Genomic DNA, 16,296 nt, shown 5'->3' with positions numbered 1-16,296 from the left:
AAACACGAAAGGCAAAGCTTGAATATACGGGTATGTCCCTCTAATGTAGCCTGACAAGCCAGACCCACATCAAGATGTTTGGTCTGGAAACTCACCATAGACAGGGCTCAATCCGAGGGGCGGGATAAACGGTTGCCTTTCAAACTCCCTCTGCATGCGATAGGATAGCGCTACACCAACCAGAGCAACGAAGGTGAAACAGAGCTCGCTGATAGATTAAACATTCGCCGTATCCGGTCGGCTAAACTCCGAACACATCTTCCCTTTTTAAGAATGACTTCAGTGCCGTTCTTTGTTCTTTTCTCAGAGAAAAGCTTAAAGGGGGGGTGAAATGCTGTTTCATGCATACTGATCTTTTTACACTGTTAAAGACTTGGAATCCCATACTAAACATAGACAAAGTTTCAAAAGTTAAGGTGGACATTTGATGGGAGTATTTCTTTGTCAAAAATACTACTTCCGGTTAGTCATAAGTTTCGGCAAGTTTTTTGAGATCATGCGTCCCCTTTGACGTTAACGGGGGCGGAATTTCCTTGTATGGGCCTTACGGACAATTCTACCGGAAGCGCGTGAGAGAGAGCGAGGGAGAGTGCGAAAGTAACAGGCTACGCCCATCAAAGCGCTGGCTTGTAGGCTGCGCTGCACAGGTGATGTGCAAAACTAACAATGTCACCAAAAAAGTGCGTTTTTGGTTGCCAGACCAAGACAGTCCTGGACAGATTCCCCAAAAACCCCGCGTTAAGGCAACAGTGGATGTAATTTGCTTTTCCGGATCAGCAACTGAGTTGCGCGAATGTTTATATCTGTTCGCTGCATTTCGGTGCCGACTGTTTCATAAACAAGGCCCAGCTCGACACAGGATTTCCCGATCGCCTAATGCTGAATGATGGAGCAGTCCCAACGTTAGTACCGCAGGCGGTGAGTGAGACTGCTTCAAATGTCTGTGTTTTTGCCTATGCTCATCAAGTAGCCCAAACATGATCACGTATAGTTAATTGATCAATGGAGCATGCGATGTGTAGTGCGTGTACATTTGTTTAGCTGGCCACTATATGTGTAACTTTATGTTTGTGTATTGTAAAAGCACTCCAAACAAAAATACACAAAGAGGGGGGAAATATGTTGAACTAAATAAGCGCGCTTCTTCATTCAAATGCGCTACTATTCCGTGTCTTTCTATGTAAACACTAACTAATCCTGCTGTGCAAAACCGGTCCGCTTAATAACGTCTACACAAACCACGCGTAAACACACAAACACACGTGCACAACTGCACTTCCCACATGTACACCTTCAAAGACAAAAATACGACGATATAATTCAAGTATAAATATGTAAATAACACAAGTCGCTAAGCATATTATATAGTTAGTGTATAACTTGTACCACATAGAGACGTCCTGCTCTAGTCGTTTTTGCTGCTGCTCCTGTTCAACTTCAGCCTCTGGGTCTGATTCCGGATCATAGATGTATGGCTGTATCTGATTAAAAGCCATATTTTTATTTTGAATAAAGTTTTTTTCCCGCTGTTAGGGATGACGCACTCGACTCAACACAATAGCAGCGCGCTGCTGCACACGTCATTATTTAGCTCCGCTCACACGACACGCCCCCACCCGCTCGGCTTTTTTCGGAAAGACTCGGAACAGCGCATCTTTCTTATATAATTATAAAAAAAATAAAGACTTTTCGGAGATATGCAGGATGCAATGCTACTCTATAGGTACTCAAGATTGACATGACACTGACTGAAACTGAGTGTTTCACCCCCCCTTTAACTCGCGGTCGCGGTCAACGCTGATTCGAAAGACCGCCGCCGTTCGCCAGTTTCTGTGTTTACCAGAAGCACACAAACGCAACTCGGCCGTCGTCATTATGGCCCCGCCAGCCGACTCTATACACGACGTGATTGGCCCGTCCAGATTGTGAGGAATACAGCTCAGAAGGGTATTGAGAGTTCCTAGACCACACTTGCGGGCAAATTAAATTTGCTGCCGCTAGGGTGCATCTAGATTTCTAGGCTACCTCTAATGTACTTTCAAGATGGAGGAGCAACATGGCGACCGGCATTCGAACCCCTCACCCGTATGTATTTTCAATGGCATATTATAAACTTATGAGAATTATTACTTGAAAGAAGTAAATATACATTAATCATATACTTTTGAAAGAACTAAGTGTTTTTAGCTAAGAATAAACTAAAAAAGTTACACAGTGTAGCTTTAAGTGTCCTACATTTTGAATGTATTTATTAAAAATATCAATAAATGACACTAGGTTGATTTTATACTGTTGGTTAATAACCATGTAATTTCATTTGAGATATTCTTAGATATTCAATATTATAGTTTTTATTAATATTTTGAAATAGTTTTTATTTTATATTTTCTGTTTTAACTGTAATATTTAAAGATTTAGAAATGTAGCCTATATATAATTTTTATTTCAGTTTTATTTATTTGATCAAGCTGAACTAAATTTTTGCGACCTTGGCAACTATCGCTGAAATAAGTTAGATACGTTTTTTTTTTTGTAATGGTTTTAGTCAATTTCTTTGTGTGTTTTTAACTTGAATTTAACTTTAATTGAAATGAATCCACTTTGATATAATACAAATGTTTCCAAGAAAAATACAACAAAATGTACAAAAGTTACAATTTTTAATTATAAATTTTTTCCATAAAACATCTCATTTCAACAATAAAACATTCACTCATACATTTGGACATTTTGTGCAACATTAATACATTGTAAGTGCAAACAAGACATTTATGAAGTATAAAAACAAAAGTTTCAGCTCAAAAGTCAAGTCATTGTCATAAAGTGCAAATGATTTTGATTCCATCAGTAACTCTGAACTTCAGAGGACATAAAACGAGGCACAAATCTGAGACGTTAAAGCGGACAGGAGAGCTTCTGCTTGCACCCCTTTAGTTGGCACTAGCTAAAAGGATACAGTGGCAGTTTTCTCAATTCAAAACAAACAAAAGGACACACACTGCTACATAAACCTTTTCCAGAATTAAATTAAATAATGCAGAGTAAGATCAGGTCACTGACAGTGGTCATGTTCACTTTTCAGACGGGAGATTTGGCGACTGGCACAGTGACGTTCCCAAACAGGAACGGAAGTAAAACATGAAACACAATCTTTAATGGCACCATAGAATCATAGAAGTGTTCTGATGTGCTTACAGCACACGGTGTCAGACGTCACTGGGAGTGTGTGTGTTTTTGATGGGTGTGTTTGGCAGACAACAGCAGCAGGCCTGTCGCAACACTCTCTGTATGTGTGTGTTCCTGTAGGCGTAGATCAGAGGGTTCAGCAGAGAGTTTCCAGTGACCGGCACCAATGTGGCGTAAGTATACAGAGCCGGCGACGATCCGTCGGCTAGAAGACCGTACAAGGCGAAGGGCATCCAGCAGCTGGCGAATGTAGCGAGGATTAGGGCGAGGGTGTGAACCCGACGGCGCGTGTGTGTGCGCGCGGATGGGAGTGTGTGTCTCTGGAGGGCGATTTGGTGCGAGTGGCGGAGCACGACGCTGCAGATTCGGGCGTTCAGCTGCAGCATCAGAGCCAAGGTCAGAAGAAAGCCGCCACATAGGGTCGCGAGATGCACTCGGGTCAAAGGGCGAAGCACGCTGCAGGACTCTCCATCGTGCAAGCAATTCCAGCCCAATGCGGGTAAAGCGCCCTGAAGACCCGCAATAGTCCAACAGACGGCCAGAGCGCAGAGAGTTTGCGCGTGTGTGCGGCGGGATCCGTAGGTCAGAGCGCGATGCAGCGAGAGAAATCGGTCCAGGGTGATGCCCAAAAGAGAAAAGACGGAAGCACTAAGCGCGCTCACCAATAGACCCACACTGCCTAACTCCAAAGCCTCTGAGTAAACGCACCGGCGAGACAGGAAGTGCAAAAGAAGCCCCACCCCTGCCAGAAAGTCCGCCCAGGCCAAGCTGCCAATTAGCAGGAACATAGGAGCCCGCAGAGACGACGAGGAGAAGATGGTGGCCACCACGATGGCATTTTCACAGCAGATGAGAGCTCCTGATACACACAGGGCGACGTCCCATGGAGTCATCGCTGCGGACCCCAGGGGTTTTGGGGTCGCGTGGGACGGGCTGAGCTCCAGCAGTTGGTCCATCGCCAAGATGACTTCTAAGCCCACTTCAGAGCCGTTCAGGGCCATTTCTGAAGGGGAGGGAGAGAAGGTTTAGTCACGCTACCCACAGCAGGGTGTCTGTCACATATTCTGCTCAGCACTGGCTCTCCGTCATAACGTCTGACCTCAGAGTGACACGCAGATGAACAACAACACACACCCCGAGTCTGCACACCTCAAAAACTTATATTAAGTCATTCATATATCACAAATACACTACCACTCTATTTTATGCTCACCAAGGCTGCATTTATTTAATCAAAATAGTAATATTGTAAAATATTATTACAATTCAAAATAACTTTTTGCTATTTGAATATATTGTAAAATGTAATTTATTCCTGTGATATAAAGCTGAATTTTCAGCATCATTACTCCAGTCTTCAGTGTCACATGATCCTTCAGAAATTAGTCTGATTTGATGATTATAAATAAAGACTATATGTCTTTAATGTCAGCTGTATTATATTAAATGATTTGTTATTTTTTATAATAAAATATTAATATTTAATCTTTATTGTCTTATTGGGTGTATGCAGTTTCTTCACTGCATATTGCATTATATTAGTGTCACGTGTTACCTTGATTGTAGGTAACTGTGCATTTACATGTGCATGCAAGCTAATTTTGAATTTGAGGCCCTATTTGCCACTTATATTAATAGTATTAATCTATTTTAAAGCAATGTTAGTCCTATAACCCTGCAGCCCCATTTGTAAATCTCACATACTCCTTCCAAAACTGCAATCTTGACAAACTACAATTACACACAATTAAGATTTCAGTAGGTTTGGTAGGTTTTCAAGCAAATTAAATATTTTTAAGTATCCCCTAAATAAATCCTGCGGGGTTGCACGTGCGCCTGCATGGGAATCTCCGTTTGGAAGTAGCCTAACACACACACACACATTGTTATGTAAAACACACAAGAAGCACCGATGCCATCCTGTAACGTCTTAAATATTTTCGCTGTGTAGTCTACTAGTCAGGTGAAATGTAACAAGGTTAAACAGAGAAGATGAAGATGCATAAAAAACAGACTTACAGAAGCGTTATAAGATTGCGAAGCGACGATTCTTCACGCCAGCATCCAGCTGGAGGTCCGCACAGATCCGAGCTCGAGTGAATAACGGGGTCTTGCAAATCCAGGTCTTGTGGAAAAGATATCTTGCTCTTGTTCTAACTCGAGGATCCCTGTAGTAGCTGCGCTGTATTCGGTCCTCCGAGCGCTTCTGTTTAACACCGATCTCCGGTGGGCTGCGAGCTATACCCCCGATTCCCCATGACGTCAGTTACGATGATGAGGAGGGCTTCGACCAATCAGGAGGTTCGCAGGAACACCGGCCTCTGTCGTATTTTCATTCATAAAATACCGCATTCTTTCACCCCGCCCACTGCGACGGCGCGAGAGAGGACAGAGTGTAATCAATTGGCCTTGTTAAAGGCAGGCAGTCCTTGCGTTGACTAAAAGACACAGTCAGGGCCTGCATAAAAAAACTAAATAGGCCTATTACAACTAGCTGACCAACACCCGCTTGATGTGTGCATTGTGTGTGTGTGTGTCTGCGCGCGCGCGCGCTACGTGAGTCACTGCTGTCCGTGGTGCTGAAACACGCGCTCGCGCTTCGTTGATAGTGACGTCAGTTGTGCCGCACTTTTGGGGTGCGTGGCACGATTATTACTCTCACAAAAATCCCATGCCTTCGTATATAACCTTGGAAGTGACTAAGCTAAATGTATCATGTCACAGACAAGGAACGCACGCACACCTGTCCCAATTAACGACTTATTATTATAATATGTCGCTATTCGGATGCCTGAAGGTTATATAGCTATGACATAATTTCCCTGCAGATGGAGGCGATTATGGCGCTTCCCGGCAGATTTGGCGCGTGGGCGTCGCAGTGCTCGCGTGGCTCTGCATTTCAATGAAGCAGGTGGGCGCGCGCTACAATACGGGGAAATCTCCAGCTCTCTATATAAGGGCATGCGCTTCCGGTGGTCTCCAGCTAGAGGGAATCTTACAGCCCCCCCCCCTGGATGCTGACTGATGATGACACCGAACAATGTGTCAGACAGCCCCGTTTTTAAGAGCTAGTCTACTGTGATTGATAACTGTGATGTGCAAAATTAGCTATTTAATCACAAATGTGACCATAAAGCCATAAAGTTAAAATTGTTCGAATGTATACATCATGTGTAAGCTGACTAATTAAGATTTCCATTGATGGGTGGTTTGTTATGATAGGACAATATTTGTCCAAGATACAACTATTTGAAAATCGGGAATCTGAGCGTGCAAAAAAAACCAAACCTAAATATTGATTCAATGACCTTTAAAGTTGTCCAAATTAAGTCCTTATCAATGCATATTTTGATTTAACAGTTGGAAATATACAAAATATCTTAAAATAACAAATAGATAATTTTGACCCATACAATGTATTGTTTGCTATTGCCACACACTTGTGCAATTTATGACTTCAGGTTTTGTGCTTCAGGGTCATATATTGGTTGGCTACCTTAAGCTCTTACGAGATGCATTTGTACCTTAAAATGCATTTGAACCTGGTTTCACAGACAAGGCTTAGATTAAACCAGGATTAGGTTTTAGCTCAATTTGGGCATTTATAGCTAACATGCTTAAAAAAACTTACTGATGAGACAAAACAATGGCACTGACATTTTAAGATATGTCTGTTCAAGTTGCTATTAGTTCTTCAGAACATGCAGTTTAGTCTGGACTAGCGTAAACTTTGCCTGTGAAACCAGAGGTAAATGTTTGTTTGTTTGCCCAAGATAGTCTACAAGGAGCTAGTCACCAGTTAATTACTATAGGTTAGACCAGCTAGAAAATAGTTGCACTGAAAAAGATAATAAACACATTGAAATTAACACAGTATTATTAGAAATCACTGAATCAAACTAAATACATTAGATTACAACTGCATCAAGTTCCTATAAACAGTTTAAACGTTTTCCAGGATTTCCAGCTGGCTGCATATTTACGGTTTGTTTTATCAATCCCTGACAACCTGATGCCCAATAAAGAATCAATGGCCTAATGCACTTCATGTGTCTCCACCAAGAAAATATACAGCAGAAGCATATTTCTGAGGGTCAGTGTGGATTCCCTCAGATTGTCAATGAGAGAATCATTCTCAAATGACTTGTGGAAATAAGAGCACAGACAGTATTTATTATTCTAGCGTTGTATCTCCTTGTACTCCTTTTCGGCGGGAAGTCTGTGTGTGTGTGTGTGTGTGCGCGGTGGGGGGTGGACTGCGGAATTTCTCCCAGTTACCTAATATCTGCAGAGCGCATGCGCGGCTTTATCTCTCTGCACCTAGTCGTCCCTAGAGGAGGACGCCCACTCTCTCTCTCTCTATTCACACAGCTTGGCTCTAACTCTTGATCTGTCTGTATGTCGTGAGACATTACAAAAGAGTTTACAGAGTTATGGTGCGGGTTATGATTCTCAGTAGGTTTTAATTGAGCGTTGGGTAGGCACTGAATTTATTGTAAAAACACACTGACCTGATTTGCAACAGTCCCAGATGTGTAAAATGATGTGGCAGTGATAGTGGTGACTACTTCCTCCTACGTAAGCATGACCTACACATACATTATATCATTACCTCCTCTGCTCAGTTCATGAAGTTGGGACTTAATTCGGCTACAATTAAAAATGAGGATGCAGAGGACTTTAGGGATAGAGGAAAGGGAACATGTTTCATAACAATATGCCAAAGTCTCTCTTGCTCTGACCCTGTCCTACATACAGCAAAAAAATTGCTAACACTTTAAAATAAGGTACATAAAAATACCTTTTTCATTGTTTATTCAGTGGCGGAAATACACTTCCATAGGTTGTCTTCATGACAAATGTATTAAAACATAGCCTACATAACAGTAAATAAGCTTTTTTTAGCTTTTATAGTTAAATAATTACCTGTGAACATTGGATAAATTTCCTGAGGTTGTGACATTGATTGACGTGTTTGAAGATAAGTTGTAGTGTATGTTTAAACATACCTTTGGATGTTCATGCATGTTTTTTTTCATGCTATAACTTGTAGTATAGCAGAAAGAAAAGAAAAGACTTGCACTGCCGCTTGACCTGAGGCGCTTCAGCGATCTGTAACGTCACATTTAAGAGCGTCACAAAACAAAGAGCTCTTTGTGATTATTGGACGGGAGTCGGGCTACATATACATTTACATTTATGCATTTAGCTGACGCTTTTATCCAATGTTTGGTGTAGTGAAAGACAGCAGACCTGGCTTGAACTACGGATGTCTCATAGGGTCAAATGTTTTGATAACTTGCCCGAAGAACATTTTCTTCACACATGAACATGAAAATTTGGACATGTTTTTCCACCTGCTTTTGATTGACATGATATATATTTGGCCCATTTTGGAATGTATAAAACATGCTGGGTTGCTTCAAACTCATATGGACAAACCCAGCCGTTGTTTTAATGTATTTAGGCCTAATTCAGTTTCTAAACCCAAAGGTTGAGTTTGTTCATATTTGACCCAAACACAGGTTGAAGCAACCCACATAAGAGTGTAAAAACATTTAAATATTGTGAAGTTTCCAGCCGTCATTTGTGTGTTTTTCTTTTCCCATTTGGTCTGTGTTTGTGTGTTATATTAAATGCATGAATATAAGCGTCCACAAAGCCTTACGAGTGTATCCGAGAACCTTTCCTGGGCCACCAGAGAGATGGACAAACAGAAAGAAGGTGGAAAGAACCAGTATGGACCTGTATCTGTTGGGATGAGGTGTGACAAATTTCTGCAGTCTGCTTGTGAATATCTTCAGTGGTGTGGATATCAAGACTTGGTCACTTGCCATTTGGTTGCCATGTTACCTGTCTCACATTACACACCTTCCAGTCTCGCTGAATCAAAGTACATGACGTCAACAGTGACACACACACACACATAGCCACATGCTCCTCACAGTTCGCATCGACCTTTCATCTGGAGGACACAGACATTTAGGACTGGATGTTAGCTTGACAGGCACGTGCGTTTAGGACTCCTGTTTTTAAGTTTTTAGTTTTAGGCTTTCTAATATGAGGGAAAGTTATTGGTGTGTTTCTCAGTTCATCAGGTCTTTAAACTTGTTGGCGTCCAGTGCTTGTGTCAGCCTTTAGCTGCTTTATAGAGCTCAGTGTTGGTCAGCGGAGTAAGTCTGACTAGGAAAGCTAGACTGATTCAGAGCTAAAGAGCTTCACTCATACACTTTTATTCACTTAATTGATCATTTAAGTTAGTTTGTGCATTGGGCACAGTTTGTGTTTATTATAGGTGGAATTACTGTCGATTTGTTTGAGGATGAGGTGTGTGTTGGCTGCACTCTGTGGGACTGTACTTCTAACGCAGGTTATTATAACCAATTCACAAGAATCAGGTAAGTGTAGAAGTTTGTGTGTGTATATATATATACATATATATATATATATATATATATGTGCTGAAGAATCACTTAAATATTTTCCCTTCTTTTGATCGTTGAATTATCTTGCTCTGATGTATCTCAGCCATGATATCCAATTGCAACTTTTCTATTTTAATCATTATTTTTTTATGATTTTACCTCATAAACAAGAAAAGTTAGACGTTTTTGAGTGTACAGAGTTACTAAGCCAGCCTTTTTTGTTCTGTTGCGTGTTTGATGCTTAATGAGACTTAATTATTTAAGAGATTATTTTAAATTGGCATATCCCCCTCTCTTTGACAACATGGTTCATTTAATTTATAATATTTCTAACTCTCCCTCTCAAATATATAGGCCTGGTTTCACAGGATTAGGCCTTGGTTCAATAAGGGCATTTAAGTAGCTTATATAAACATGCCTTCTTCATTACTGATGTGCAACAAAAACAATGGCACTGACATATTTTAACCTAAGTCAGTGCAAGTCGCTTTCGGTTAACACAGTTCAATCATGCATTTTAGTCTTAGACTAGCTTAAGCCTCGTCTGTGAAACTGAGGGATGAAGTGTTATGTTAGCAGGGGAGAATATAAGCTTACATCTTTTATCTCTTGTTGGATCGACAGATGATTCAACCACCAGGGACTGTTCTCAGTTTGACTCATGTGATGGCTGCATCAGCGGCGACCCGGCCCTCAACCTGACACGATGTGTCTGGCAAAGCTGTAATGACGGTAAAAGAACACATGTAGAATATGAGTTTAAATGTATCCTCCTGTGCAATGTCTGTTGTTTATGCACACACACACAAATACAGAGGATCCCACCGACGGACATGCGATCCTGGCCACGGAGAGCGATCTCAGGAACAACCCGGTGAATTATTCAAACACAGGCGGTTACAGCTGCCGTCCACACAGACATCAGTCTCAGTAAATAATTCAACACCATTATCCACCCTCCTGGAAATAAGTGTGAGGGAGACAGAAAGAGAGAAAGAGATGTTCAACAAGAAGCAGCATCTTTTAGTCTATTCATGCTCTGTTGCCAAGGCAACCAATTCTCTAACACAGTCTCTGTCTCTCTCATTTAGACTCATTTCTAAAATACAACTATAGGCGTACATGCTGTCTATGCCCACCCAGCTTTACACAAACACAGCCACCCGTGTATAAAAACAATTCAAGTCTACGGAACGTCCCCATTTAAAGGGGTAGTTTAACCCAAAAATAAAAAATGTTGTCATCATTTACTCCCTCTTGAGTTGTTCCAAACCTGTATTGGGTTTCTTTGTTCTGTTGATCCCAAAGGATGATATTTTGAAGAATGTTAGTAGTAATAAAACAGTTGACAGGACCCATTGATTTCCATAGTGGGATAAAAAATACTATGGGCCACCATCAACTTTCTGGTTATCAGCATTCTTTAAAATATCTTCTTTTGTCTTCAACAGAACAAAGAAACTCATACAGTTTAAGGACAACACGAGAGTGAGTAAAGGATGACCATTTTCATTTTGGGGTGAACTATCCCTTTAAATGGGGACATTTCATACACTTCATATACAGGTTGTTACATAACATTAAGCCACATCTTAATTTTTCCAAAAAAAGCATATTTTACTTTATTTCCAATTCTAAACTATTTTTACCAGTGAGGACGTGCATTAGAGGAAGTTTTGTCAGATTTAACTGGTGCAAATTTGTCCCCAAAATATGGTTACGTAGGTGCACACAAATATGTAATTGATAATGTAGTATAATTTTGATAACAATATCACAAAAAAAGGACGCAGAGCTGAGGCTATCGTTATCTTTTTACATAACTACTAAATATAAATACAAAATACATGGAAATTGAAATATGAAATATTGGGTAGCTAACTAAAGAGTTGAATTATTTTATAATCTTACCTGAATATAATATTAAAGCTTCCGCTAAGAATAAGTTACAATATCTGATATAAGAAATCACATACCGTGGTATAACGTGAGGTAACGCAGATGTAAACTAGATGAATAATGTGTGTAAAGTGCTAGATTAAAGTGTAGTGTGTTTATTATTATGATAATAAATTAAAATACTATTTTAACAAATATATACGTTTGCAATATCTAGCAACATAACAAATGTATTTGACACCGGAAGCCTCGCACATGCAAGTTAAAAAACACCGGACACAATTTTACAGTTGTTGTAAAAAATGTCACATATCGCATGTGCAATTTCAGAGCCTGAAGGAATATTTTAAAAAATGCTACCACACCGCTAGATGCCGCCTTTGACCAATCAGAATCAAGTGTAGAGATGCGCAATAAAGCAAATAGGCACATAATTTACCCTCCTACCTGAAGGTGACTGGAAGTTCATTTTTATTTAATTTTCATAGTGGTTCATTTTGCGGTCTAGTTTTTATTCTACGTCCATGCTGGTGAAATGATGGAGTTGTGTGTTCTATGCATCTTAAAGGGATAGTTCACCCAAAAATTACAACTTTAAATATTTACTCACCCTACAAGTTGTTCCAAACAATGGTCCCATCGACTGTCCGGTTACCCATATTCTTCAAAAGATCTTCTTTTGTGTTCAGCAGAAGATAAATTCATTAGTTTGGAACAAATTGAGAGTGAGTAAATGATTTTTTTAGGTGAACTATCCCTTTAAGGGCATGTTTTAAGGTAGTGCTGCAGAGCTGTTGGCCCAACAGTGGAAATACGGCTTGATTTTGGCCTCACGGCTTGAGGTCCGAGGCTATTGAACTCAGCCGGCACATTGTTAACCTGGCACATTGTTAAGCCCAACAAAGGAAAAGTGGCTATTATCAGAGATGAGCTGTGTCTAAAGTCGCATACTCTCGAGTAGGTACTCATTTTGAATAAGTAATTACTTCACAAACCCTAAAAAAGTATGTTCTATATAGTATGAATGTAATCTGGACGTACTGTAACTTGTCATAATCATGTCACCTATCAGTTGCGTCGCTTCACCGCCATTCACAAATCCTCTCCCGTGGCCTCATGGGATAGTAAAGTGTTCATCTTATGCACACTTCAGAATCTCACCGGAAGTAGTAGGTCATCCGGGCCCTTATTGCCTACTCTTTTATGAGTACTGTGAATTTGGACATATTACTTTTGTCACGTACTGTTTTTCACCTACTAGGGAAGTGTGTGATTTCGGATGCATGGACTTGGACTCTACCATTAGATAAAGCGTAACCACCAAATTTGATCACGCTTGCCTTGATAACCAATCACATTACAGCCTTGACGTCATTGCGGACGTGTTTGCAGATACCATAGCAATGGATGAGAAGTGCTGTAAATGGAGTCCTCTGTCACAGAATAGTCAGCGACTCTTATAAAACAGCATTTCTTCAGTGTAAACTAAAAATAGATCAATCAAAATGAAGGTTTAATGGCAAACATGTTGAAGATTAGCCAACAAGCTGTCGATTCTTTAATGATAAGATTATCATTAAGGTTATTCAGTGTAGTGAAGCCTCTTCCATTGACATCCATTAAGAAAAGAGAAGTGCTTTGGCCTCCTTCCCTGTGTGCTGTATTTTTGCTAACTTTGGAGGTTTGCCTTAAAGGATTAGTTCACTTTAAATATAAAAATTACCCCATGATTTACTCGCCCTCAAGCCATGACTTTTTTTCTGATGAACACAATCAGAGTTATGTTAATAAATATCCTAATGCTTCTGAAGTTTATAATAGCAGTGACGGGGTCCATTGAGTTTGAAGCTAAAATGACTTGAGGGTGAGTAAGTCATGGGCTAATTTTCATTTTATAGTGAACTAATCCTATAAAGCGGCTTTGGTATTATGTATTTAATTTCCAGGAAATGACACAAGATGCATGTCTGACACTGAAGACTTTGGAGGCTGCTCTGTCTACAACGAGACCGGCATGTGCCAAAGTGAGCAAAAAACGTATACTTGTACATTTGCAAATGGATGTTTTATAAACGGAGTGTGTTTGATATGTATGTTTTGTATCTTATAGCAGATGGTGGGTCCGCTGATGGTGGTGGCAAAGGTAAGACATTTCATTTTCTCTGAATAAATACTTACATGTCTATGTCATTATCTGTCATTTAAACACCTCTCTCTCTCTCTCTCTCTCTCTCTCTCTCTCTCTCTCTCTCTCTCTCTCTCTCTCTTCTCTCTCTCTCTCTCTCTCTCTCTCTCTCTCTCTCTCTCTCTCTCTCTCTCTCTCTCTCTCTCTCTCTCTCTCTCTCTCTCTCTCTCTCTCTCTCTCTCTCTCTCTCTCTCTCACACTCACACTCACACTCACAATCACAGATAACACGACCCCTGAGTTCTCTCAAGCATCATTTGACCTGTCCAGCTTCATTGGGGAATCATCCTGGTGTTGGTGTTGCAAGCTGGGGCTTTCTTTGCCATGCGGTTCCTCAAAACGAAAGACTCAACCTATGAAACTATGTGAGCAATATTCATTTATATTAACCAACTATTTTTACTGCCCTTCAATGTATAGAAACAGCTAGAGCATGTCCATGCAGAATGATCTTACACACACACCTTCTCTTACAGCGATCAACCTCAGTGAGAAAAGGAGTCACGGATGGGAGAGAAAATAACGAAACATAAAGAGAAGCAGATATTCAAAGGAATAGATGTTACATTGGCGAGAAGTCTACAGACATTGTTTTCTCTTTTTAATGGTCCTAAACTGGTATAGCCTTTTAATTGCTTTGGTTAAATTATCACCAGTTCTTGAATGACAAAAACAATATTTTGTGTGTGTGTGTGTGTGTTTGTGTATATAAGAGAGAAATCTGAAAACAATATAGACGTGATATGAGAGATATATTAGAGGATTATTGACATCTGAATGCAGGTTTATGATCCCTTACGGTGTGTGTTTACATCTCTTTGGTTTGTCTCCGTTTTCTGTTTGTTTTATTGATTTGAAAGATTGTTGATTAATTCATATTTTGATTCATTGCATGCACTTTTATTAAATGTTATGTTTTGTAGGTAGTTACCTTGACTCGTGTAGCATTGAGGAATAACAAAAATCCTTTCTGAATAATGAAGCAATAAAGTAATTGGATGATGTCATACAACATTAATCCTGTAGATGTCAGTAGACTGCAATTTCTAAACTTTTTTTGAAGTTATTTTGGCTGTTTTGGGGCCCAATTCTCCGCTTCTGACAATCCTAGGTAAAGTCTCGTTTATCTTGATAGCGCTACAGAATATTTTATCATATTTTCCTGTGGTGTGTGAGGTGTGTTAAGAGTGATTGAATCTCCTCAGAGGAACATCAGTTGTAATTATTTTTAAAATATTTTACTGTGAGCAAGCCTTAAAGGGATAGTTCACACAAAAATGAAAATTCTGTCATAATTTTCTCAAGTTGTTCCAAACCTGTATCATTTTTTTTTTTTTCTGCTGAACAAAAAGAAAAATAGTTGTAGGAGTGCTGATAACCAAGCCGAACTTGGGCCCCATTGGCTACTGTAGTATTTTTTTCCTCACTATGGTAGTCAATGGGTGCCGAGATCTGCTTGGTTATCAGCATTCTAATGACATAATGATTTATTTTTGGGAGAACTATCCCTTTAAGCTGCTCCTCGTCGGACTCCAATACCAAAAGGATAATGAGCCAGAAGGATGCATTATTAATAAAACACTTACAATAAATAACATCTTGTTTGTTTTTATGGTCTTGTTTGTATAGCACACAAAAAAAAGTTTTTATAATTTATTTCTGTAATGCCAAAAATGTTCATTCATATATGTGTGTATATATATATATACACTGTAAAAAATGATTTGGAAAAAATTAACCTGGTTACCTTAAAATTTTTGAAATTAAAATTTTGAGTTAATACAATAAACTTTTTTTGAGATTCGACACCCTTTATTAAAATACTATTAAAAGATGTAAGCATATTGGGTAATTGTGTGTGTTTTATTTCTGATGACGCAGTGAAACTACAGTAAAATTGTGCTATTTTCATGATTTATCAAATGTTTTATGTGGTTCAGATACAATAATATTTCTATTTATTAAACAAATTTCCTTCGTTGTATAATTTTTTTTTTTTTTAAAGGCAACCAGGTTACTTTTTTAAGTTAAACCAACAAAAAAAATTTTTTTGCAGTATGTATATATATATATATATATATATATATATATATATATATATATATATATATATATATACACACACACACACGTATATTCTGGAAATTCATACTATACATTTACAGTGCACATTACAGTCTGAATGTCAAGTTTTCATGTTCCTCACATTTGGTTTCTTCTTTTATTCTCTTGTGTTGGATTTACAGACACATTTCACACCCTCACCACACACACACATACACACTGTAAGGGTGGATTCCCTACAGTGATTCATGCTGCAGGATTGCCAAATGAATACAGAAACCTTATCAGCATGATGATATAATAAAACTGTAGATTTCTCATCTATCTCCACCCTTTGCTATGGAAATAAACGCAGACGAATAGATGAATGCATGTAGAAAGGAGGAGGAGAATCAAAAAGAGCTAGAGCATCCATTACAATCTTTTATCCTTTCCTTGGCCATGTGACTAAAAAACAAATCCGATATTTTATAAAAGTTGTGACAGCAGTGAACCCCTGGTATCTGTCTGGATCAGCATCACTATCAGAGGCTGCAG

General features: G+C 39.4%; 2 protein-coding genes across 3 annotated transcripts; one reads left to right on the top strand and one right to left on the bottom strand.

Annotated features, from left to right (window-relative positions):
- Window positions 1-2,643: 2,643 nt before the first annotated feature.
- gpr3 (G protein-coupled receptor 3) lies at window positions 2,644-5,593 on the bottom strand. Its single transcript, XM_067425323.1, has 2 exons — window positions 5,206-5,593; window positions 2,644-4,189 (listed from the first exon to the last, which is right to left on the bottom strand). The coding sequence occupies exon 2, from the start codon at window positions 4,185-4,187 to the stop codon at window positions 3,207-3,209; it is 981 nt and encodes a 326-aa protein (XP_067281424.1). The 5' UTR covers window positions 4,188-4,189; window positions 5,206-5,593; the 3' UTR covers window positions 2,644-3,206.
- A 3,087-nt stretch (window positions 5,594-8,680) lies between these two features.
- cd164l2 (CD164 sialomucin-like 2) lies at window positions 8,681-14,890 on the top strand. Of its 2 annotated transcripts, XM_067426038.1 has the most exons (7): window positions 8,681-9,359; window positions 9,466-9,584; window positions 10,236-10,343; window positions 13,457-13,534; window positions 13,621-13,653; window positions 13,920-14,060; window positions 14,172-14,890. In XM_067426038.1, the coding sequence occupies exons 2-7, from the start codon at window positions 9,509-9,511 to the stop codon at window positions 14,216-14,218; spliced, it is 483 nt and encodes a 160-aa protein (XP_067282139.1). In that variant the 5' UTR covers window positions 8,681-9,359; window positions 9,466-9,508; the 3' UTR covers window positions 14,219-14,890. The 2 variants fall into 2 exon arrangements, with proteins under 2 accessions (XP_067282139.1, XP_067282138.1); XM_067426037.1 differs by having other exon boundaries at window positions 8,681-9,584.
- Window positions 14,891-16,296: the final 1,406 nt, after the last annotated feature.

The sequence above is a fragment of the Pseudorasbora parva genome, chromosome 19 (genome assembly GCF_024679245.1).
Source record: "Pseudorasbora parva isolate DD20220531a chromosome 19, ASM2467924v1, whole genome shotgun sequence".
NCBI lineage: Eukaryota > Metazoa > Chordata > Actinopteri > Cypriniformes > Gobionidae > Pseudorasbora > Pseudorasbora parva.
The sequence above is the reverse complement of the archived record's forward strand: the minus strand, read 5'-3'. Positions and strand labels throughout refer to the sequence as shown.

Coding starts and splice junctions, on each gene's coding strand:
- cd164l2 (XM_067426038.1), top strand. CDS start 9,509: ATGAGGTGTGTGTTGGCTGCACTCTGTGGGACTGTACTTCTAACGCAG. Junction 10,344..13,456: donor CTGGCAAAGCTGTAATGACG/GTAAAAGAACAC, acceptor TTTAATTTCCAG/GAAATGACACAAGATGCATG. Junction 14,061..14,171: donor GACTCAACCTATGAAACTAT/GTGAGCAATATT, acceptor CTTCTCTTACAG/CGATCAACCTCAGTGAGAAA.
- gpr3 (XM_067425323.1), bottom strand. CDS start 4,187: ATGGCCCTGAACGGCTCTGAAGTGGGCTTAGAAGTCATCTTGGCGATG.